This window comes from Erythrolamprus reginae, chromosome 1, assembly GCF_031021105.1.
Source record: "Erythrolamprus reginae isolate rEryReg1 chromosome 1, rEryReg1.hap1, whole genome shotgun sequence".
Lineage (NCBI taxonomy): Eukaryota > Metazoa > Chordata > Lepidosauria > Squamata > Dipsadidae > Erythrolamprus > Erythrolamprus reginae.
This window is the reverse complement of record NC_091950.1, coordinates 376,866,762-376,891,881: the sequence shown is the minus strand read 5'-3', so window position 1 is coordinate 376,891,881 and position 25,120 is coordinate 376,866,762. Positions and strand designations below refer to the sequence as shown.

Sequence of the window (25,120 nt, the reverse complement as noted above, 5' to 3'; positions counted from 1 at the left end):
TTAAATCCATAAAAAAATATCTTTACTTCACAGAAATTCATTTTTCACGGGTGGTCTTAGAATGCATCCCCAGCGAAAAACGAGGGATCACTGTACTCACTTTTGTTGTCAGCAGTTTAGGCATTAATGCCTACATGTTGCGTTAATTTGAGGGGACAACACATTTATACTGTTATACATGCTATATACTCACTACATTGTACCCAAGTGTCATTTCTTCAGTGTTGTCACATGAAAAGATATACTTAAATATTTACAAAATGTGAGGGGGTGTACTCACTTCTGTGACATACTGCATGTGTATGTGTATATAAACATGAATAATAATCCTCAAATTTAATAATACCATAATTTCAAACCAGATTGATTTAGAAACATAGAAGACTGACGGCAGAAAAAGACAATATCAATGTCAATATCTTTTTGTAGGTGAGGTCTCCAGAACTGAACACAGTATTCCAAATGTGATCTCACCAGCGCTCTATATAAGGGGATCACAATCTCCCTCTTCCTGCTTGTTATACCTCTATCTATGCAGCCAAGCATCCTACTTGCTTTTCCTACTGCCCGACCACACTGCTCACCCATTTTGAGGCTGTCAGAAATCACTACCCCTAAATCCTTCTCTTATGAAGTTTTTGCTAACACAGAACTGCCAATGCAATACTCAGATTGAGGATTCCTTTTCCCCAACTGCATTATTTTACATTTGGAAACATTAAACTGCAGTTTCCATTGCTTTGACCATTTATCTAGTAAAGCTAAATCATTTACCATATTACAGACCCCTCCAAGAACGTCAACCCTATTGCACACTTTAGATATTGGTCTTTCAATTGTGTGAGGGTTGCTTATAAAATCAGTAAATAAAATATGGTTATGAGAAAAAATGATGTTGAGGAAGGATTGAAGCATGCAATGTATGTTCCATAAAGGAGGCAGTCAGAACATGACATATAGAACAATATTTCTCAACCTTGGCCACTTTAAGATGTATGAATTTCAGCTCCCAGAATTTTGGGAGTTTAAGATGAGGGAAGTGACCTCATCTTAAAAGTTGCTGGGATTGCGAAACAGTGTGTTAAAATGTCCTAACTTCTTTCTGGAAAACTCAAAAACGTTTCAACACTTTCCAAGAGCACCTAAGAATTTTCCCAATGACTTAAATAGACTTCTAGATTTCAGCCTGACCTTTGCTGGCGATTAATGGTTTGGACAGGGATAATAGACTAATTTAATAATTAGTAGTCTTCTGTAAAAATAAATAAACATGGTTCATTTGGGCACCCATTTAAATGAACTACAAAGCTGTGCTCAAAACCACTTGAACTGAAATGGGCCTTTCATTCCTTCTCTTCCTCAAATCTGCTGCTGTAATTAGCATTATCTTTTTATTTATAGCTATTTATAGACATTTCTTTTACCTTGGACAGTGAAATGTGCCACTCTCCCATATGGCCAATTTTTCAGTGTTCGCTGATCCTGTTTCCTATCACATGTGCTAAACCTTAGCTCCCATTTAAATAAACATAATCATATCAGATAATTGATAGATTTTGCACTAGCTAGTCTTATTCTTGCTCACTTTTTGTCTCTTCTACTGGTGCTCCTCCTTGTACAGCCATGTTGCCAAAAACTTGCCATTTTCATTTGCTTAAAGTAGTGTTTCTCAATTATTTTCTGTTATGTCCCCCCCCCCCCCAGGAAGAAGTAAACATTTTGCGCCCCCTTAACTCTCCGCCGGGATGATTGTTTGCAATATTCAGCTTTTACTCAAGCAGCTTATCAGTGTGATTGGGGTGTAATGTGTTTAAGTGACACCTTAATTTATTTGACTTCATGCTGTCCGCTGCCAACATTTTTAGACACAGTAAACATACTGATCTTTCCTTGTCTCCCATTGTAGTCACAGTGAATCCAACCGCTACATACGCTTTGTCATATTTCCTCATCTTGGCTTCTTTCGGGAGACTTACATTTGTCTCGCTATCTCCATCTCTTTCTTCCTTTCTTTTCATCCCTGTTTAATATTTTTCCATGTTGTCTCTTAAGGTTTGTTATATGCACTTCATATCCCCTACTCTATCCCCTACCCCGAGTCTACGGAGAGGGGCAGCATACAAATCTAATAAATAATAATAATAATAATAATAATAATAATAATAATAATACTCCTCTGTACTGTGTGTTATTGTTCACTGCAAAAATACCCTACTCCCTGTGCCATTGCTCTGTGCCTCCCCCCGGGGGGTGCGCCCCACTATTTGGAAAAACACTGGCTTAGAGGTCCTTTACTCCCGTTTCTGGAAAGCTCTTTATATTTCTCTGGCCAGAAGGTAGAACTCTGACCAAGTCAAGGTTATACCTTAAAAGCAACACCTTCCATGCTTAAATCCTTGTACTATAGACAGAAGGTTTTCCCCCCTCAGCGCGAGTGTGTGAATGGCAACAACTATGGATGTTGACAATTAGAAGTTAATGGGGTTAGTTTTTTGGCCTTGCTTTATGTGTTCTTTCATCCTATTGGAGAGTGTGTGGGAGCGGAGTTAACTTGAAGTGTCCTATTGTAATTTTATTTGCTGTAAGAAATTGCCTATATGGTGAGGTATTATTTGACCAAGGTGGAACACATGATTGTGTGCATAATAATGATATTCATCTGTGCAAAGAAACTATGTTCAGAATTTACCATACATTAGTGCACTCATTGAGGTTAATTCCCCAGGAAAAGTTATGCTTCAAGATATGCAGCCCAGATGTAGGAGAAAGAGAGGCAGAGCCTGGGGCGGAGACAAGAGAAGAATCAGCCTGGAGTCCCAAATGGTCCAAATCCAGCTGCTCTTGAATTCTATTAACTCTTATCTAGCACCAATTATCTAGAACCTACCAAACATTGCAGAGAAAACTTTCTTGGAAAAAAACCCCCCAAGGTATTGCTGCAACCTGTCAATTCCATTCTAAGCCTCCTCAGTTATGTCACCCAGAATGGAGTACTGTATATACAGTCAACTGGCCTTTTCCCAGGACACACATACTGTACATTCCAGTTCACACAAATAAGGGGGGAAAGTAGGAATTCCCCGTGTAAAAAGGCAGCACATCCAAATCTGATCTGATTAGATTCTCAGACACTCACACAATGCATACCCATATGAACAGACAGACACAGGGAACAAATATGCAGGAAAGATATTTTTCCAGGTTGCTGAAATGTGGCTGCAATCCTGTGCTTTTATGGAATCTACAGTGCAGAATAAACAATAGTCCTGTGTTAGTCAGCAAAAATGAAATGAAGGATTGCATCATTACTTCCTTGGTGGTCCCAAAGTGGAGTCTGTGTGATATATTGGCTGGAACGATGGGCTTAGCAACACATTGGTTCAAAACCCCGCTGAAGCATAGGATAAGTCTAGACTAGCCATATCTCAAAAGTGGATGTGAGGATGTAATAGGAGAGAAACAAATATCATAGATATTTGTCCTAGGCTTTATGTAACGTTCATATAATACAATGCTACTCAAATAGTGTGGCACACTCCCCTGGGGGGGGACATGAAGCGATGCCGGGGAAGGCACGTGATCCTGAGTAACTTGCTTTTTTTGGCCACAGGGATTAGGATGGCCGTCCTACCTGACCCTTGTACTGGTACGTCTGTCACATTCCTTGGCATGGTGTCCATTCTAAAAGAAAACATCTCAGGTTCAATCAAACTTCTCAAACTCACGAGATATTTTCTTCTAGAACGGGCTGCCCTGGACACAATGCCGAGGAACGCAACGGAGGTATCAGTACAAATGTCAGGTAGAATATGCGTCTTGCGGTGGGGTGCAATTTGGTATGGTAGGTCAGGTGGGGTGGGTCGCGATACTATTTACAGTGGCGGCGAAGAGTTAGGCTGTGTGTGAAATGTTTGCTTCTTCCTGGGGGGACCATAACAGAAAATAATTAAGAAGCACTGATATAATGTATAATGTATATATAACCTTTGAAAAATGTTCGGAAACTACAGATCGTGCAGAATGCAGCTACGAGAGCTATCATGGGCTTTCCTAAATATGCCCATGTTATACCAACACTCTGCAGTCTGCATTGGTTGCCGATCGGTTTCCGGTCACAATTCAAAGTGTTGGTTATGACCTATAAAGCCCTTCATGGCATCGGACCAGAATATCTCCGGGGCCGCCTTCTACCGCACAAATCCCAGCGACCAGTTAGCTCCCACAGAGTTGGCCTTCTCCAGGTCCTGTCGACGAAACAATGTTGTTTGGCGGGACCCAGGGGAAGAGCCTTCTCTGTGGCGGCCCCAGCCCTCTGGAACCAACTCCCCCCAGATATCAGAGTTGCCCCCACCCTCCTTGCCTTTCGTAAGCTTCTTAAAACCCACCTCTGTCGTCAGGCATGGGGGAATTGAGATATTCCCTTCCCCCTAGGCTTATAAAATTTATGCATGGTATGTCTGTATGTATGATTGGTTGTTGTTTTTTTAAATTGGGGTTTTTTAAATTACTTTTAATATTAGATTTGTTTACATTGTCTTTTTACTGTTGTTAGCCGTCCCGAGTCTGCGGAGAGGGGCGGCATACAAATCTAATAAATGAATGAATGAATGAATGAATGAATGAATGAATGAATGAATGAATGAATGAATGAATGAATGAATGAATGAATGAATGAATAAATAAATAAATAAATAAATAAATAAATAAAAAGAGCTTATTGTCTACTACAGGGGTCCCCAACCACCGGTCCGCGGACCAGTACCAGGCCGCAAGGCATGTTGCACCGGTCCGCGGAGTCAGCAGCTACTGTGGAGCCGGCGAGTGCCAAGCTGTTTCCTGTCTTTTTCCCCTCACGTTCACTTGGGACCGCCATTTGCCTCAGGCTGAGAAAACCTTTGCTTGCTTGCTTTTTTCCTTTCCTGTCTTTCTTCTCTCGTCGAAAGTGGTCTATTTCCTCCTTGCAAAGCCCTTGCAAAGCCCTCGCTCTGCCTGCAGCTCAAACGAAAAGGCTTTGGCATTGTGCAGCTCTTTTTTTGCTAGGCTCCCCCACCCTATTCCCGGGGTCCTGGGTGGGAGCGAAGCCAGGGGTGTGTGTGTGACCATGAAACCCCCACCACCAGCTCTGGTAATTTTCTTTTGGAAGGATTCCTTGCTGCAAGAAAATTACCAGACCTGGCAGTGGTGGGTGCTCCAAGCAGGCAGCGATCCCAAAGGAAGGTGACTGTGTCCGTGGAGGCACCTCCCCCTGCTCTGGGATTCCTTGCTGCAATCCCAGCCGGAACGGGGGGGGATGTCCTCTGGAACTGCTGAAAGGCAAACGGCGGTCCCGAGTGAACAGGAGGGGAAAGAGACAGGAAACCGCCCCCTCCTACCCTTCCTCCCTCTGTCACCTCAACTCCCCCGCAAAATTAAAAAGGGGGGAGGAGAGAGACAATGGAACGATAAGCTAAACCCCCTTTCCGCCCCCACCGGGCCATAGAAAAATTGTCTTGCTGAAACTGGTCCCTGGTGGAAAAAAGGTTGGGGACCACTGGTCTACTACATGGCTCAGAGTGCAGAATATATTTATATAAACTGTCTTTTTTTCTCTGCTTTCCTAGCGTATTTATTACCTGTCTCTGGAATTCTACATGGGCCGAACACTTCAGAATACGATGGTGAATCTGGGTCTGCAGAATGCCTGTGATGAAGCTATTTATCAGGTGTGTTCCACCTTTGAGGTTGGATTGGTGCTCTTCAGTTTGTGTACATAAGGAAGCAAGAGGTGTTTTATAACATTTTCATGGACAGTTCATAAATGATGTTAAAATTCAGAAAGATTTTTGTATTTTTTAGAAAAGTTACTTTTCCTAGTTTTTCAGGAAAATATAAAGTATAAAAATGAGTTTTCTTTTACACATATGATCATGTGCCGTGAGCCTTTAAAATAGTGGGGCATTGATCTGATTGGTGGAAAGCAACAAACTAACATAACAGCCTGGGTGATACCTGAGCATTACATAGATAGTATTTAATTTTACAATATTTGAAGCTTTGAAGATTAAATCTAAGTTAATTATGTAATCCTATTTTTAATGGAAAATAATTTCAATTTCAATAATTTCACAATGAAAGGATGGAGTCAATATAATATTCAGCAAATTGGGTTAAACACACCAGGGAATCATAGGTGCGTTATTTTGCAAATTAGATGAATATGAGTTCCTTAAAAGCTTGCTATTTCTCATTCTGATAGTGACAGAATAGAAATTAAACTCTGAATCTGTAAAATACAGAATGTAACAAGGAAGGAAATTAGCAAATCATTAGCAATTACATTCCTTTAAATTTGGACATAAAATAAGAGCCACAAATATCTACACTGTACACACAGCCCAGCTAACGTTGCAGATATTTTATTTATGTTACTGGGATCTCTTCAACATTTGCTGCTAGTCTACTGATTCACAAATTGAAGAAAACAGACAGATTTGAGCATGATGGCAAGCTATTTTTGTATTTTAAACTCGCATTCCCCCACCCCACTCCACCCCAAGCCATCAGATAAACTTTAATTTGTTTGATTTCTTGTTATTCCATCCCAGAAATCTTGAAGGATAAATCCATAGCTTTTAAGAGTGGAGCACTTTTCTTCGCAAACCCTAATTTTTATTTGTTCAAGCCATAGTTTATGTCAGTGGTGGCACGGGTGCCACAGGTGGTACATGGAGCTATATTTGCTGACACATGAGCCATTGCCCTAGATCAGCTCCAACATGCATGTGTGTGCTGGCCAGCTGATTTTTGGCTTGCACAGAGGCTCTTGGAGGACGTTTTTGGCTTCCAGAGAGCCTCTGGAGGGATGGGAGAGTGCGTTTTTACCGTACCCTGGTTCCAGGGAAGTCTTTGGAGCCTCTGGAGAACAAAATATGAGCCTACTGGGCCCAACAGAAGTTGGCAAACAGGCAGTTTCTGGCTTTCAGAAGGCCACCGGGGGGTGGGGGAAGCTGTTTTCACCCTCCCCAGGCATTGAATTATGGGTGTGGGCACTCGTGCATGCATGAAAATACACACCGATGGTCTTTTGGCATCCGAAGAAAAAAAGGTTTGACATCACTGGTTTATGCTGTACAATAATTTATGAGCCATACCTCACAATGCAAATGCACCATTTCTCTCTCTCTCTCTCTCTCCTTTTTCTCACTCTCTATTTGATATCTGCCTGCAAACTATATTAATAAAGAGCCTGATCATTTTTTAGAGCCTGGTAAGGCTTCAGTCTAATCCGCCCACAACACTTCTTTCAATGTTTATTGCTGAAGGCAGTATGACTCATGGATTCCAGGCCTTTTGGCAGAGCTGCTAATGCGCTTTAGCCCTGGACAGTTACCTTGCTATCGAATTCACAAAGAGACAGATTTTCTTTCTGGGCAAGGAGGAATTGTTTTGTTTGGAAAGAAATCAAACCGAGAAGGTTCACCAAGGAAAATGAAAAGATCAAGGTACTATCAGCAACTCAAACTATAGACCAGGGATGGTGAACCTTTTTCGGCTCTGTTGCCAAAAGGGTGCGCGTAGGTGCGATAGTGTGCACGCATGTGCCCACACCACTCTTCCCCACACATGCTACACTTTGCGCATGTGCACAATCCCCCTGCCCAGCCCAGCCCCACCCCGCATGTGCACAGGCCTCACTGAAGCTTCTGGATTTCCAGTAGACCTGTTGGGCCATTTTTCACCGTCCGCAGAGTTCAGGAGGCTTTCCTGAAACCTGGGGAGAGCTGAAACGGCTGGAAAGAAGGCTGGAAATAAGCTGGCCAGCACGCGCATGCACGCTGGAGCTGGCATAGGGTGACATCTTGCATGCCCTTAGATATAGCTCCGCATGCCACCTTTGGTACACATGCCATAGGTTCGCCGTCACTCCTATAGATCTATGAGATCCATTATTAGGTTTCCAGAAAGTTTAGGTTTTGGTTAAAAGCAATTTGAAAGGGAAGTGAGGATGCTGATTCTTGGTTTGAACACAAGGATTGAGGAGGTGAAAATTAGTAGCTTTCCCATGCCTTCTCTTATTTTAATTGGAACTGAAACTGTTAGGTGTGCTAGGAGAAAATTTAGCTTCTCTTCTCTTCCCTTTTCCTTTCCCTTCCTCTCCACATCATGTGACATCACGGCACTCCGTATTAGGTTTCCTCCCCTTCCCTTCCTCTCCATGTCACGTCACGTCACTCCATACAGTGGTGCCTCTACTTAAGAACGCCTGTACTTAAGAACTTTTCTAGATAAGAACCAAGTGTTCGAGATTTTTTTGTCTCTTCTTAAGAATATTTTTCTACTTAAAATCCCGAGCCTGGAACAATTTCCCAGGGAATTTGAGAGTGGCATGAAGGCCCGGCCAGTTTCCTACCATTCCCCCTTTAATCTTGGCCATCTCGGACTTTTCTGGGCTGCCAGAGGAGCCTTTCGGTGGCGCTACCGCTCTTGCCCGCCTGGGTTTCTCTCTCTGGTGCAGTGTATGGGAGGCAGCCTCGTGCTGGGTTTATGGGAGGCGCGTGCTCCTCCTTGCCGCCTCAGAGTCCCTCTTTTTTTTTTAAGCCTTAAAGTTTTGGGGTTTTTTGATGCCCCTCACCTCACCTTCTTCCTTCAGCAGCGACTGTTCTCCTCTTCTTCCTCCTCCTTCCCCCCACCCAAATTCCAAGCTTTTAGTTCTTTCCTAATGGGTTTGTACGCATTATTTGCTTTTACATTGATTCCTATGGGAAAAATTGCTTCTACTTACAAACTTTTCTACTTAAGAACCTGATCACGGAACAAATTTAAGTTCTTAAGTAGATGTACCACTGTATTAGGTTTTCCCAGCAGAAACAGTTCTGGCTGTTTTCTCTAACTTTGTGTTAGCAATATAAGCAGGGAGCAATTAAGATCTGGATGAAAAGGAGGGGAAAGATTAACTTCCTTCCTGTTCTAATTAAAAGTTGGACCTTCAGATCAAACTTCTATATCTCCACTTGCTTTTGTCTTCAGTTCCACGTGAGCAATCATAAGTAATCCATGTGCAATTTCAAAAAGTTTGAAAAATGTAAAGGAGCGGAGCTGTAAGAACGGGTTCTGCAGCCATTGATAGGAATGGCAACAACAAAAAGAGCAGAGATTACAGCAGATGCTAAGGGAGATATGAAAGAGGACCTTGATAGAAAATAATATTCTATTTTAAACTGCATAATGTTAAACGTGATTAGATCCAGATGTGGGTATATTGTTTTATTTCCCAAAATAAGCTTTCTAAGTCTAACTGCCCCTTAGATGTATTGCATGACAGGCTGCCTGTATCATAGATCTGAGTTAACATTTCATCTCAAATAAATGCCCACTGGGTGATCTTGGGTCAGTCTCTTAACCTGACTTATCTCTCATGGTTATTGATAGGGTCAATTCTGATAATACAAATGTGCATTTCCCAAATCAATAGATGACTAGATTCAGACGTGATAGATAAATTTTGTTGGAGTCCATCAATGGGACAAGGGAAACATTGATGCTTTACTACCTCCAAGCTGGGAGTAACCACCATTCACTTAGAACACCAAATTTCTATCTAACTAATCATCCTTAAATGTTGGAATATTTTATTTTATCCAGATCTCGTCAACTAGACAATGTTGTTTGACGGGACCTAGGGGAAGAGCCTTCTCTGTGGGGGCCCTGGCACTGTGGAATCGGCTCCCCCCGGAGATTCGTACTGCCCCCACCATCCTCGCCTTTCATAAGAGTTTTAAGACTCATTAATGTCATCAGCCTTGGGCCGATTAGACCTTAGCCCCTGGCCAATGAATGATTGTATGATTGGTGTATAAATGGGTCTGATTGATTTTAATATCAGTAGGGATTTTATATAACTACCCTGTTTCCCTGATAGTAAGACACCCCCGATTGTAAGACATATCGGGGGTTTCAGGGGGGTCGGCTAATATAAGCCGTACCCCGAAAGTAAGACATATGTCTTACTTTCGGGGAAACACGGGGGTATTGCCGGGGGGGGGGGAACCCGATGACGTCGCTTCCAAGCTCCCCGCGCGCCCCTTGCCTTCGCCTCGCCGCGGCACCACCGCCTCTTCCCCTGCCGAGGCTCGGCTGCAAGCGGCCAGTGAGGCCGACCGGCTCCGAGGCGAGCGGCCGGAGCTGCGCCCTCCTTCGCCCGCCTCCTTTCCGGCAGGCAGGTGGGGCTGCCCAACTGCGCAGAGCGGCTGCTCCCGTCCAGACACACGCTTCCCCGACACGCGTCTGTGGCTCCACGCGTGCACACCGCTTGGAGCCCTGAGGTTGAACTTGGAAAAGGGCTCACGAGGCTCCTGTCCCGCGGCTGCCCTTCTGGACTCTGGGGAGATGCCCCTTTCAATTTTTTTCCAATGTAAGACATACCCCGAAAGTAAGACGTAGTGGGGCTTTTGGGGGTAAAAAGAAAGTAAGACACTGTCTTACTTTCGGGGAAACACGGTATGTAATTTTAATTTAATTGGATTAATCTTATTGTAACTTACTGTTTTTATATGTTGCAAACCACCCCGAGTCTTCAGAGAGGGGCGGCATAGAAATCCAATGAATAAATAAAATAAATAGATTTAATTTTGAGTGACAGTGTATATCTAAAGTAAGGTATAGCTAATTTTATTATGCTTGCTGATGTAAATCATTTTCTTTTTCATTCTCTGATAAAGTAACATGCCAGGATTGCCCATGTTGATTAAAGTTTGCTCTGACTTATTAAAGGTGATTTGAACGAATTAACTAAATCTGATTGATAAATATTTTAAATAGTTCCAATAAAAACAGTGTTTAAAAAAACTATCTAGCTGGATGCGTGTGTGTGTGTGTGTGTGTATTTTCCCAGGAAATGTGTCAGAGGTTGCGAGACCGTGTCCTCTTTTTAAATCTTATTTAAATATTATCAGAATAAGGACAAACACTGGGAGTGAGATTATTTTAAGGTATTTCAGACAAACAGATATTCATTCTTTAAGTGGCTTTAAATTTTTCAATGTTCATAAAAAGCAATCCAACCTAAATTAAAGAGTGTAGAAATTAACTTTACTCCAAGATCAGAAAAAGCAGAGTTGTTCTTCTTTTAACAGAAGGCTAAAATTGAAAGAAATTTCAAATTCCAAGTAGAAAACTTTAAATTTTCTGGTATAAGATTTTTTTTATTTTTTCTCCACCATAAAGTAAAACAATATATAGTTATAAACACAACTATGTGTTTATACATTTCATGGTATTTTCTGTCTTTGGCTTACTCTTCCCAATAGCTTGGCCTTGACTTAGAAGAGTTGGAAGAGATCGAGGAAGATGCTGGCCTTGGCAATGGAGGACTCGGGCGTCTAGCAGGTGAGCAGTGAGCATTGGTGAGAAGATGCCAGCACATTTCTACGGACGAAGACCATTTGTATTGCAATCAGGGGGAATAAGAGGATTGGGGAAAAATAAGGAGGTAGAGTGCGGCGCTGATAAAATAGGATGCAGCGCTCTCAGTTAACCAACTGCCTTGTGAAGCATCTTACTGGGTGGGTGTGAAAAACTGAATTCTGCATTGTCAGACTTCTTAGATTGTTCTACAGGGAGCGGTAACAAGCTATTGTGAAATGGAGAGCCGTTTGCAATGGAGATACAAAGCCTACAAATAATAATTTAATTTAATAATAATTTATTAGACTTGTATGCCGCCCCTCTCCAAAAACTTTTTATAAAATTTATACTATATGAATTAAAGTGTTGAAACTTTTTTAAAATCTCGTAATAATCTTTACATAACTCTGAATCATGATAGTATATGCCTGAATATATAGTGATTGGGACTGAGAAAAAGTGCCTTTATCAAGACCATTTTGTAAGTTCAAGAGCTGAAATAAAGAGCTTTCATGTCTTTAGCTCAATCTCTTAGCCACTATTCCACCCTTGTCCCTCAATTGTAAGAGGGGAGGGTGTGCAGTCTTATAAAAACACAAACACACTGAGTTGTATCAGTAAAAGCTGCTTCACTGGGTGTTTATTTCTGTCGGGCAATAACGTGTGTTGGTTTTTTTCCCCATAACAGCTTGCTTCCTGGACTCTATGGCAACACTGGGGCTTGCAGCCTATGGCTATGGGATCCGCTATGAATTTGGCATTTTTAATCAAAAGATTGTCAATGGTTGGCAGGTGAGGGAAAGATCACCTTTATTTCTATCTGTCATGTCAGGTATCCCTAGAACAGTGTTTCCCAACCTTGGCAACTTGAAGATATCTGGACTTTAACTCCCAGAATTCTGGGAGTTGAAGTCCAAAGATCTTCAAGTTGCCAAGGTTGGGAAACACTGCCCTAGAAGCTTGAGATTGGACTATGATGGTAGCTAAACTTGTTCAAAGCCTTAGGGAAAAACAGCAGGAAGGAATGTCAGTTGCTAAAGTCTACTATCTGAGAATCTTTTAATCATAGATACTCAAAATTGAAGCCAAGTCTTATCTGTAGACGAAAGCTATACAGGTAATCCTTGTTTAACAACCACTAGTTCACTGTCAGTTCAAATTTACGATGCTGCTGAACAAATGGTACTTATGACTGATCTTTGTACTTGCAATGGTCACAACATCCTGCCTGTCACGTCATTGTGATCCAGGCACTTAGAAATCAGCTTGCGATTACGTGCTGCCTTTTTTCTACAGTCATGCAATTTCCTTTTGCAATCTTCATTACCAGCTTCTAACAAACAACCTCAGTGGGGAAGCTGGCAGGGGTTCACAAATAGTGTCCATGTTAAAAAAGCTGTTAAAAAAGCTCTTTTTCATTAATCACAATTCATTGGTTGAAGAAGACAACTTTTTTTGCATCTCGTTTCTTCTTGCTTTAGGTCGAAGAAGCTGATGATTGGCTGCGCTATGGCAATCCTTGGGAAAAAGCCCGCCCTGAATACATGCTTCCTGTACATTTCTATGGTCGAGTAGACCATAATCCTAATGGGATTAAATGGGTTGATACTCAGGTATGGCTTTTAAAGTTACATTTGGGAAGCCATTAATTACAAAGGCAAAATAGCCAAAACAGATACAGTGGAACCTCAGTTCTCAACCACAATTCATTCCAGAAGTGTGGTCGAGAACCGATTTGGTCGAGTACCGAATTAATTTATCCCATAGGAAATAATGGAAATGGATTTAATTGGTTCCCAGCCCCTGTTGACTCGCTGGGAACCAATTAAATGTATTTTCTTTATTTCCTATGGGATAAAAAAATCTGAGGAGCTCTATAAGCACTCCAAGCTGCAGGAAGGGTGAGGGCAGCTGCAATCCCGGCAGCTTCGGGGGGCTCCTTTCCTCAGTGCTTCGTCTTGTTACAGTACCTGTAGGCAGCTGCACTAACTTTCTCCTTCCCGGCGGCGGCAACGGCGGCGGCTTCCCTTCAAGGAGCAACAGTGCCGGGAATATCACTTAATGAAGGGAAGCTGCTGGAGTGGCGGCGACTGCTGAGATGACTCCGACAGCTTCCCTTCATCACGTGACGTTCCCGGCGCTGTTGCTCCTCAAAGGGAAGCCACCGCCGTTGCCGCCGCCGGGAAGGAGAAAGTTAGTGCAGTTGCCTACAGGTACTGTAACAAGACGAAGCACTGAGGAAAGGAGCCCCCCGAAGCTGCCGGAATTGCAGCCGCCCCCACCCTTCCTGCAGCTTGGAGCGCTTATAGAGCTCCTCAGCCCCCCGAAGCTGCCAGGATTGCAGCCGCCCTCGGCGGTAACATTTCGGATAATGAACAAAATTTTCTGTGGCTGTTCAGTATCCGAATTTTTGTTCGGATACCGAAGGAAATTTTTGCTGAAAATTTTGTTTGGTATCCGAAATGTACGACAACCAAAGCATTCGAGAACCGAGGTACCACTGTATATTATATGGCAGCAGTCTTGTGTTTGGAGATTTTGGCGATAGCAATCGACATTTGTCTACCTATCCTTCATGTAGCCAGGATAATCAACCGGTAGAACTTCCCAGTTTGCTACATTACAATTCTCATTGAAATGGGTGAAAACAGTCATTTACTAGGTAATGATCAGAGGACGCATCAAAAAATATAGCGGTAAGAGCAATAAATGCTGCCTGCATAGCTTTGCCATCACTGGGAATGTGTCAAAGATGCAGTTTGAATTACAGTGATCCCCCGGGTATTGCGATCCCGATCATTGCGAAATGGCTATATGGCGATTTTGCAACCCGGAAGTAAAAACACCATCTGTGCATGCGTGCCCTTTTTTCTATGGGCACGCATGCGTAGATGGCGCCGGGCAGATCAGCTGCTGGGCGGCTTCCTTAGGTCTTCCCCCTCTTGCTGGCGGGAGGACGAGCGGCGGGCATCAGCGAGGAGTTTCCCCACCGCCCACGCAAACTCCTCGCTGCCGCTCGCCCGCCCTTCGCCCGCCCACGCCGTTCATTCTCGCCGCTTCCCAGCTGAGTCCTGAAGCGAATTGGCTTCAGGACTCAGCTGGGAAGTGCGAGCGAGCGGCGCCAGCGAACGGCTTGTCCGCCGCCTGCCTGCCCGCGCGCCCGCCCTTCGCCCGCCCACGCCGTTCATTCTCGCCGCTTCCCAGCTGAGTCCTGAAGTGAATTGACTTCAGGACTCAGCTGGGAAGCGCGAGCGAGCGGCGCCAGCGAATGGCTTGTCCGCCGCCTGCCTGCCCGCTAGCGAGGAGCCGAAGATTGGGGGCCGCGTGGCTGTTTTAAAACGTCGCCGCCGGCATGGGGGGCTTGCCAGCACCCCCCAGACCCCGAACCCGGGTTTGGGGGGCTGCTAGGAAGCCCCCCATGCCAGCGGCAACGTTTTAAAACAGCCGTGCGGCTTCCCAATGAGTCCCGAAGACAAACGCGGAAGTTCGCCTTTGACGTTTGTCTTTGGGACTCAGTTGGGAAGCCGCGCGGCTGTTTTAAAACGTCGCCGTCGGCATGGGGGGCTTCCTAGCAGCCCCCCAAACCCGGGTTGGGGGTCCGGGGGGTGCTGGCAAGCCCCCCATGCCGGCGGCGACGTTTTAAAACAGCCGCGCGGCCCCCAATCTTTGGCTCCTTGCTAGCGCTGCGGAAGTAAAAACACCATCTGCGCATGCGCAGATGGTGTTTTTACTTCCGCAGCGCTACTTCGCTAAAACCCGATCATTGCTAGGGGTCCTGGAACGGAACCCTCGCAATGATCGGGGGATCACTGTATTCTAGTTTTTAAGTTAATTTCATTCTAAATTATTTGGGAATCAGACAGGATCCTTTTTGAGTCAAATTTAATTGTAGTTGTATATGAATGCTTGCACAAACATTGTATGAATTGTTTCATCAATTCATTGTATGTATTGATCCAAATCAGATCAAATTCCATGCAATTGATGCAGAGATTTTATTTTATTTGCTGCAATAATCTGGTACCTTCCAGATATATTGAGAATACAATCCCCATAATCCCCGAGGAGTATAGGCAACACGTAAAAACATCAAATTAGTAAAGCTGTGTTTTGGTCACTAACCTAAAAAAAAAAAAAAAAATGAGAAAAACCCTATTATGCAAGTAGAAGAACAATGGACTTAGTCCACCACAAACACGGGAACTGGTTCGAGATTACAAGTCTTTAATTATCCAAATGATTGGATAATTCTTCAGTTCTTAAAAAAAAACACCAGATTCTATCTTATTTTTCTGAATGCCATGTGAATTCTAAAGGCAGAATAACCCATGGCACTTTAGAAACAAATGGATTTACTTTGCAAACATGAGAAACCCTTCAGATCAATTTAAAACATGGTTTTCTGTGCTTGCAAACCTTATTTGGACCTGTTATGGCTGCAGCCTCTGTATGTTTTCCACATAGACAAATGGGCCACGGTGTTCCACATTTGTTGCTGAGCAGCATATAATTGGTTTAAACAGCAGTGCTCCTTAAAGAGATTGACTAAACAAATTATTAGAGAGACATTCAAAACTGAAAATTTGGTGCTATTTTTCAACTGTTTAGGAATACACGAGTTTCCATGGGTATTTGTAATTACTCAGTGTTTCATTTTCTCACTTGTTAGGAGATATATGACTTCACATGGGTGTTTAGGGTTTTTTTTTTAAATCAAGTCATTTGTTGCAAGACTCCTGCTATTATGAAGTAGATCAGAATTGGATAAAACAACTTGCCAAGCTTGTGTCAGTCAGGACTAGATCTCAATTTGAATAGTCTTCCACAGTTATTTACTTGTGTATTACAAATAATATTATGTTCACTTGAGTATAACAAATCTACCCTGTGTGGCTTAAATGCTTATGAAGAGCCTGTTTGGATCAAGCCAGCAAACCACTATTCTGTATCACATAGATACCCTTTGGTTAAAACATCAGTATGTTTAAAAAAATTTTTAAATGTCCTAGAATCAGGCCATATTGTTCTATTCTGGCTTAATATGCTTTGTGAATTTAAATATTTAAGGTTTATTCAATAAACTAATAAAACAATATTTGAAATATTGCCCAATGTTTGTCAACTATTGAACTGCATTGGGCTTTGTGGCTCATTTTGAAAATCATGCTCTTAAAAGGGGCTGAGGGCACAAATTTATTTTTTTAATTGCATTTTATACTAGGCTTTGATTTTATTTGTTATTTATTTTTTAAAATTTTGATTTTCTTTATGCTTTATTTTTTATATTTAACGTTATTTTTTATATTCTAATATTTGTTCTTAAATTGCATTACTAATTTTAGAAGAAATTATGGTGACTACACTAAGAAAAGAATCTGTCCCTTCAAAACTTTCCTACTGATGCCAAAAACACTCGACTTTTTTGTTTGCTTTGGAACAAATGAAAGAAGCAGCTTGCTTCTTCCTTCCAATCCAGAACAAGGACGTGATTTTGTTTTGTTTTTACAAAAAGTAGAATAGAAGAGACTGTAAAACACAGTCTTGGTCTCATGGTCCCCATTTTAAAAAATTATATGTTTTTCCTCCGTTTGGAAGGAACAAAGAACCTGCAGCCTATAAAGCAATCGAGTAAGTGAGCATATCACAGGGAGGCTGGGGAAAAGCAGTGAAAGCAGGTCAGTGAAGTTGTGTGTGTGTGTGTGTGTGTGTGTGTGCGTGTGCATTTTGTTTGTGCATGCTGGATAGATTGATTGGGCAGAGGGTAGAGGGAGCTGCAAGTGACGGTTGGGGGAGAATGAATAGACTAGGAAGAATCAGACCTAGCTGGCAGGAAAGACTGATTCAGGCATGTCAGAAGGAATTTGGAATAGCCAAGAAAGAGGACATTAACTTGGAGAGCTAGATGGAAAAGCACAGGAAAGAAAACAATTGGGCACAACGGGAAGAAGAAAGAGTGGGTGACCCAGAAAGAAGAGAGATGACCCAGAAAGAAAGGCAAGAGGACAGCAAGTCTGGTCAAGAGCAGATGGGAAATGCAACTCTAGATGGACAGAGGAGGGATCTGGGCTTTGCGTTGTAGCTTACTTTAAACCAGAGGTGGCCTGCTAAGGTGGATTGATGACGTGTGCTCGCCCCCATGGCTCTGACTACTAGCGGAGTCCAGCGCAATTATGCTACTGCACCTGGGCAGGTAGCGAAATTGCACACGGACACGCAGGTGCGCCATGGGGGTGAGCACACATCACCGGTCCACCTTAGCAGCCCACCTCTGCTCTGAACCACACAAGGCCCTTCGGAGTAGCTCTGAATTAGCCTACTGCATGAAACCTAGTGGCGGTTTTGTTCTTTACGTTGTTCTGCTAACAAAGACATTCTTTAGGAGATAATGGAGACCATGAGAGAGGAAAGTTAAGATTGCTAAACTGCCAAGAGTGGAGAGAATTACATAATTAAGTTCCCTCACAGCCCCTTCAAAGAACAGTCTTCTCTGAAAGCTTCATTTAATAACATCTGCGACTAAGTGCCAAGTTCCTTTGTAAGTTAAAGAACATCAAATCCTTCTTTGTTCTGTCAAGTGCTCGCCTAGCAAGACCTGCGTAGCCCCAGTACTGAACTTTTTTAAATGCCAAGTTTAAGAGAGACGTGAATTATCTTCTTTTCTCCTCTGCTTTTTCTATTGGGAATGCTTTACTTTTGAGGATACAAGGGTCTATTTTGCTGTTTAATATCTATTGTTTTTTAAATTTATTAAGTTGGGCTGTTTTGGAATTGTGAATCACATTTTTTAAAAACAAAATGATCAAGATACACTTGAGTGAACAATTGCAGTGCCCTTTAGTTACAACTTATTATCATTTTTATGTCACTGTGTTAGCCCATCTTCATTTGATCTATTGCTCCACATTAGGTTGTTCTTGCCATGCCTTATGATACACCTATTCCAGGATACAAGAACAATACAGTTAATACCATGAGATTGTGGTCAGCCAAGGCACCCAACGATTTCAACCTTGAAGAGTGTAAGTAGTCTTAATAATGAATAAAGTTTGTTATAATAAGTACAGTGGTACCTCTACTTACGAACCTAATTCATTCCATGACCAGGTTCTTAAGTAGAAAAGTTTGTAAGAAGAAGCAATTTTTCCCATAGGAATCAATGTAAAAGCAAATAATGTGTGCGATTGGGGAAACCACAGGGAGGGTAGAGGTCCTGTTTCCTCCCTGGAGATTCCTAGAGAGGTCCCACGGTGGCTTCTCCCTGTCTTTTCCATCCCTGTTTCCTCCCAGGAGATTCCTAGAGAGGCCCCACAGAGGCTTCCCCCTGCCTTTTCCGGTTACGGTTTTGGAGGCTCGGGTTTATAATTGGAAAATGGTTCTTGAGAAGAGACAAAAAAATCTTGAACTCCTGGTTCTTATCTAGAAAAGTTCGTAAGTAGAGGCATTCTTAGATAGAGGTACCACTCAAAAAAGGCTGAAAATTTGGATGCATCTTATACTCCAAACGTAGCTTTTCCTAAGCTTTTTTTAGCCTTAACGAGGTGCTAACGTGGTCTTCCATGCTTTGCTTGCTAAGCCATCTTCCCTCTGCCTGCTTTCTTTACTTCTCTTCCCCTGACAATCAGCTGAGCCTTTTTTCATCCCTAATAAGGTGCTAACAAATGAAGCATGTGCTTTGCTAGCAGAGCGATCTTCCCTTTGCCTGATTTTCTCATTGCTTCTTTCTGGATAGAAGTGAAATGTTTTAGAAACTGTTTTATATCCCCAAACAAGGGATAAAAAGAGCAAATACCTGTGCTCAAAGCCAGCAGACTATTGTGCTGAAGCTGACCAGACTAAAGACTAGCCAGGTAGTCAGGTTGTTTTTTCCCTATTTTCCTCCCCCAAAACTCGGGTACAGTGTTCCCTCGATTTCTGCTGGGGATGCGTTCCGAGACCACCCGTGAAAGTTGAATTTCCGCGAAGTAGAGATGCGGAAGTAAATACACCATTTTTGGCTATGGACAGCATAGTTCCCTCTAAGCTGAGCAGTGAGCAATCACTCACTTAAAAATCATCATCAACTCAGAGTTTTCCAAACCTGCCCAGAAGCCGAGAGGGAAAGAGTGAGAGGGAAGGAGAGAGAGAGGAAGAGAGGAAGAGAGAGAAACAGATAGAAAAAAGAGAGGAAGGAAAAGAGAAAGAAAAAGAATGGGAGTAAGGAAGAGAGAAAGAAAATCAAAATCTAGTTTGAAACTAGCTCAACTATTTAAGTGGCATTTTGATATTGATAGAGTTGCCCTATTATGAGCTCACTGTTATAGACACACAGTACAGTATTTTATTTTGAAATTCTCTGAGGCAAAACAGGGTGGGTTTTTTGTTTGTTTGTTTGTTTGTTTATTCATTCATTCATTCATTTATTGTTTCTGTGCCGCCCAGTCCCGAAGGGACTGCCGCTCAGACACTATACTTTTCCGCCCAACCCCCCCCAAAAATTAGAGGGAACACTGATGGACAGTATCACAAGCCTTCCCGTAACATTTTAAACCCCTAAATTACCATTTCCCATTCCCTTAACAACCATTTACTCACCATTATTACTGGTACTCACCATTGAATAAGACACTTTATTAACAATAATTATTTTTTTTGTTATTTATTTGCAAAAATTATTAGTTTGGCGATGACATATGATGTCATCAGCTGGGAAAAACCGTGGTATAGGAAAAAACCCACGAAGTATTTTTTAATTAATTTTTTTTTTTAAACCGTGGTATAGGCTATTCGCGAAGTTCGAACCCGCGAAAATCGAGGGAACACTGTACATCTTATACTCCGGTGCGTTTTATGGTCTGAAAAAATGCGGTAACTACTCTGAGATACATCTTCATTCTCTTCCATAGTTAATGTTGGTGATTATATCGAAGCTGTGTTGGATAGAAACCTAGCAGAAAACATATCCAGAGTGTTGTACCCCAATGATAATGTAAGTATCTGCTGCATTGTGCAGTGTCAGTACAGTTTAAGTGCTGCATTAAATCTCTTTTGGCCACAAGTGAATTGTGGATTTCATTTGGCTGCTTTTCTGCTGACTGTCTCGGAAGAACAGAGGAGGGAATGTGTGGGAGTCCTGAGTTTCCACTTCTCCGATGAACTTCTCGCCATCTTCAAAAAAAACCACTCCTGGTGGAAGGAAACATATAGAGGCTATAATATAGAGGGAGAGTGAAATTTATGGAAACTATGTGAAAGTCACAAGTGATGTCTGTGCATGCATTTATTTAATATAATTTCCTTAGTTCCATCTTCCTGCATTCCCTCCTCTGTTCTTCTGAATAAATTTCTGTTCAGTAGCAGCATACACATACCATTTTGTAGTAAACTTTTCCTCTGCCCAGACTTTTACATTTACTGGACTATATCCAAGTCCAGGTGACTAGATATACAATTCAGGAAAAATTAAGTGTCCTTAAAGTTCCATTTATTTTCAGTGTGTTTTCATGTTCTTGAAATCAGTGCTGATCCACAAATGTGAATCTGAATGTTTATGTTTGTCCTCCGTAAAAACGTATTAAAAGAAGGCTGCCTTTTCTTTAAAATGTATGGTTTTATGTTTTATGTATGGTTTGTCTGAGATGTATGATTGTTTTTTTTATATTAAGGGTTTTAAATTGTTTTTAAATATTGGATTTGTACTGTTTTGCTGTTGTGAGCCGCCCCGAGTCTTTGGAGAGGGGCGGCATACAAATCTAATAAATAAATAAAATAAATAAATAAAATACGGACCTGAGATAGGGAAACCATTGAGGATTAAACCAAATTGGCAAAGTCCATCTCATTTTTTTCTGGAAAGGAGCTTGATTTTTACGATCCCCCAGATCATTGCCATTATTAACCTGCCTACTTTTGGTATCTTCATTTTTCTGTTTCTGACATAAACTAATATAACCCCCTTTTCCCCACTGTGTTCCTAAGTTTTTTGAAGGAAAGGAATTGCGTCTGAAACAGGAGTACTTTGTGGTAGCTGCCACTCTCCAGGACATCATACGCCGATTCAAGTCTTCCAAATTTGGATGCCGTGATCCAGTGAGGACCTGTTTTGAAACCTTCCCCGACAAGGTGAACATTTTATGTGAGGGCTTGTACAAATCTTGAAATAAATCATTTTAATTTTAAAGAATACCTTCATTTCTCTCCCAGACAATGTTTAATAGAAACATAGAAACATAGAAGTCTGACGGCAGAAAAAGACCTCATGGTCCATCTAGTCTGCCCTTATACTATTTTCTGTATTTTATCTTAGGATGGATATATGTTTATCCCAGGCATGTTTAAATTCAGTTACTGTGGATTTATCTACCACGTCTGCTGGAAGTTTGTTCCAAGGATCTACTACTCTTTCAGTAAAATAATATTTTCTCATGTTGCTTTTGATCTTTCCCCCAACTAACTTCAGATTGTGTCCCCTTGTCCTTGTGTTCACTTTCCTATTAAAAACACTTCCCTCCTGGACCTTATTTAACCCTTTAATATATTTAAATGTTTCGATCATGTCTCCCCTTTTCCTTCTGTCCTCCAGACTATACAGATTGAGTTCATTAAGTCTTTCCTGATACGTTTTATGCTTAAGACCTTCCACCATTCTTGTAGCCCGTCTTTGGACCCGTTCAATTTTGTCAATATCTTTTTGTAGGTGAGGTCTCCAGAACTGAACACAGTATTCCAAATGTGGTCTCACCAGCATTCTATATAGCGGGATCATAATCTCCCTCTTCCTGCTTGTTATACCTCTAGCTATGCAGCCAAGCATCCTACTTGCTTTCCCTACCGCCTGACTGCACTGTTCACCCATTTTGAGACTGTCAGAAATCACTACCCCTAAATCCTTTTCTTCTGAAGTATTTGCTAACACAGAACTGCCGATACAATACTCAGATTGAGGATTCCTTTTCCCGAAGTGCAAAATAGTCTTTTGATGTTAAGAAAAGTACAGCCAGAACATTACTTAACACTAAATTTTTATTTTTGTTGTTGTTTAATACCCTGATGTTTGTAACAATGACAACAAATTATTAATAAATTCTATGTTAGCAAACACTTTCAGATTTTTTTGCGAATTTAATCAGATTTTATAAAATTACCAATCACCTTTGTCTTGGACCTTTTAAGGTGGATATTATGAGTAATGAAGGAGTTTGTGAAACTGTCTTCAATACGGTATCAAATTCACAAACACAAATTCAGCAATAAGCACCAGTAATGAAAATTAGATAACATATTTTACCTATTTGAATGATCATCTTCCTTCAAATATGGATTTTCGGATGAGGATTTGGTTTTTTCAAAAGAAAATTGTGTGCCATTTTTATTATGTTATTTCTTTCTGCTGTGACAACTTGGAAAGAATAGTTAAGATCTTTAGAAAAGTGAAGTGATACCGTTACACAAAGGGGGAGAAAAAGGACAGATTGAGAGTCTGGCAGATTATGTGCTTGGAATGAATGAATAATTGAAAAAAACTTTCTAAGTAGCAGCCCTAAATACTTCTTTAGCAAATTTTCTGTTTCTTTGCTTTTAAAAGGGATTAAAAGTTTATTTTTAAAAACTTGATTAAATATCAAATCCAAGACATGGCCGCTGGCCAGATTATGTATAACTAAACCCCGTAGTTCCCCCAGAGTCCTTAATATTTTTTTCCTTTTTATATCCAGGAATTGAAGTTTAGTGTAGCTGGTCTGGATTTACCAAGTAGCCATCAATATTAAATGAAATCAGATTTTTCCACTGTGCTCCATGAACTCACTGGACTTTGTTTGGTCAGAAATAATGGAGATTTTCATATTAATGTTTATGTTGTCCATTTTACAGGTTGCCATTCAGCTAAATGACACTCACCCAGCTCTCTCCATTCCTGAGCTCATGAGAATCTTTGTTGATGTTGAACAGATGGATTGGGATAAGGTAAGAGTTGAGTGGAGGCTGGAAAGAGACAACTTTTGATCCTCTAAAAGTTTTTCTCAGAAACTGCCAAGAAATTCTCCTTCTTCAACTTGATTTACTTGAATTGCATTTTCCAGAATTTTAAGCCAGTATGGTGAGAAGATAGATTCTTAAAAGTTACTGATGACACAATAGTTATTGGTTTCACTTGAGATGGTGATGAGTCTGCATATAGACGAGACACAAAACAATTGGTCTTGTGGGGCAGCTGGAACAATCTGGAGCTGAACATGCTTAAAATTGTAGAGATGAGAGTGGTTTTTAGGAGGAATTTTCCTATTCTACCACCTCTTACTATACTAGACAACGCAATATCAAAACCATCAAGTTTATGGGTTCTATAATCTCCCCAATTTGAAATGAACACCAGCATTAGAGCCATCATTTAAAAGGCACAACATTCCTGCGTCAATTCAGAAAATTCAGACTGCCCCAGGAATTGAATATCTCTCCTGTTAATGACTACTTCACCTGGAACCGCAGCAATATATGAGCATGTAATAAATTCAAACTAAATGTAAACCGTTCTAAACTCGACTACAGAAAATACGACTTCAGCAATAGATTGACAAATGCCTGGAATGCACTACCTGACTCTGTGGTTTCTTCCCCAACCCCCAAAAAACTTTAACCTTAGATTGTCCACAGTTGACCTCTTCCCGTTTCTAAGAGGCTTGTAAGGGGCGTGCATAAACGCCCCACTGTGCCTACCCTCCCTGTCCCATTGTCCTTTTTTATCATTATTTTTTATTTATGTTTATACAAACTACTATCCTGTTCATGTTTCACAAATAAATGATTGATTGATTGATTGATTGATTGGTTGATCGATTGAGTCTGCCATTTATGCTTCTACATTTGTGCTTTGATGCAGCAACCAAACAGAACAGGCAAAGACTTCAGCAGATAGTTAGGAATGCAGCAAAAATAATTGCAGCCTTCCATTAAGGACCTGAATATTGCATGGGTCAGAAGGAAGGCTGAGAAACTATCTACAGACCTCTCGCATTCTGGACATAAACTGTTTCAACTCCTTCCCTCGGGATACCTCTACAGGACATTGCATGCTAAAACAATTAGACCCAGAGACAGGTTTTTGATTCTGTATGCGATGACTGAGGTACTCCTATAATACTTCAAGCTCTCTATTTAGCTCTAGTAACATCACCAATTGAATTGTAATTTCATTAATGTGCTTTTTTCATTAATAATGAGGCTGCAACTGATAAGTTACAGCTCAGCACCAATGTAATCTCTATGGCAAGTAACAAAAATTAATGCTATTTGAAGTTAACGACCATTTATTTTCAGTCTATAGAATTTGCACTAATTCCTTTGTCTCCTTGGTTCTAGGCTTGGGAAATCACAAGGCGAACCTGTGCATATACCAATCATACAGTGCTGCCTGAGGCCCTGGAGCGCTGGCCGGTGTCTATGTTTGAGAAGCTCCTGCCAAGGCACCTGGAGATCATTTACGCTATCAACCAAAAGCATTTGGATGTAAGTTATCTAAATGAGGGGAATAAAGGACTTGGGAGAAGAGGATACCATAGGTTGGCAACTGTTTATTTATTATTATTTATTTATTAATCAAATTTGTATGCCTCCCCTTTCCGCAGACTCGGGGCGGCTAACAACAGTAATAAAACAATATAAACAAATCTGATATTTAAGTTAATTTTAAAAAGAAACCCCAATTTAAGAGACCAATCATACATACTGACATACCATGCATAAATTTTGTATAAGCCTAGGGGGA

General features: G+C 41.4%; 1 protein-coding gene across 1 annotated transcript in view; it reads left to right on the top strand.

Moving 5' to 3' along the window:
• PYGB (glycogen phosphorylase B) overlaps positions 1-25,120 on the top strand; it is a 70,962-nt gene that overhangs the window by 15,949 nt on the left and 29,893 nt on the right. Inside the window, exons 2-10 of the mRNA XM_070734696.1 lie at positions 5,601-5,702; positions 11,286-11,364; positions 12,071-12,174; positions 12,864-12,995; positions 18,290-18,401; positions 20,265-20,347; positions 21,337-21,480; positions 23,230-23,322; positions 24,715-24,861. Of these exons, the coding sequence (XP_070590797.1) occupies positions 5,601-5,702; positions 11,286-11,364; positions 12,071-12,174; positions 12,864-12,995; positions 18,290-18,401; positions 20,265-20,347; positions 21,337-21,480; positions 23,230-23,322; positions 24,715-24,861 (996 nt within the window). The remainder of the gene's footprint in view (positions 1-5,600; positions 5,703-11,285; positions 11,365-12,070; positions 12,175-12,863; positions 12,996-18,289; positions 18,402-20,264; positions 20,348-21,336; positions 21,481-23,229; positions 23,323-24,714; positions 24,862-25,120) is intronic.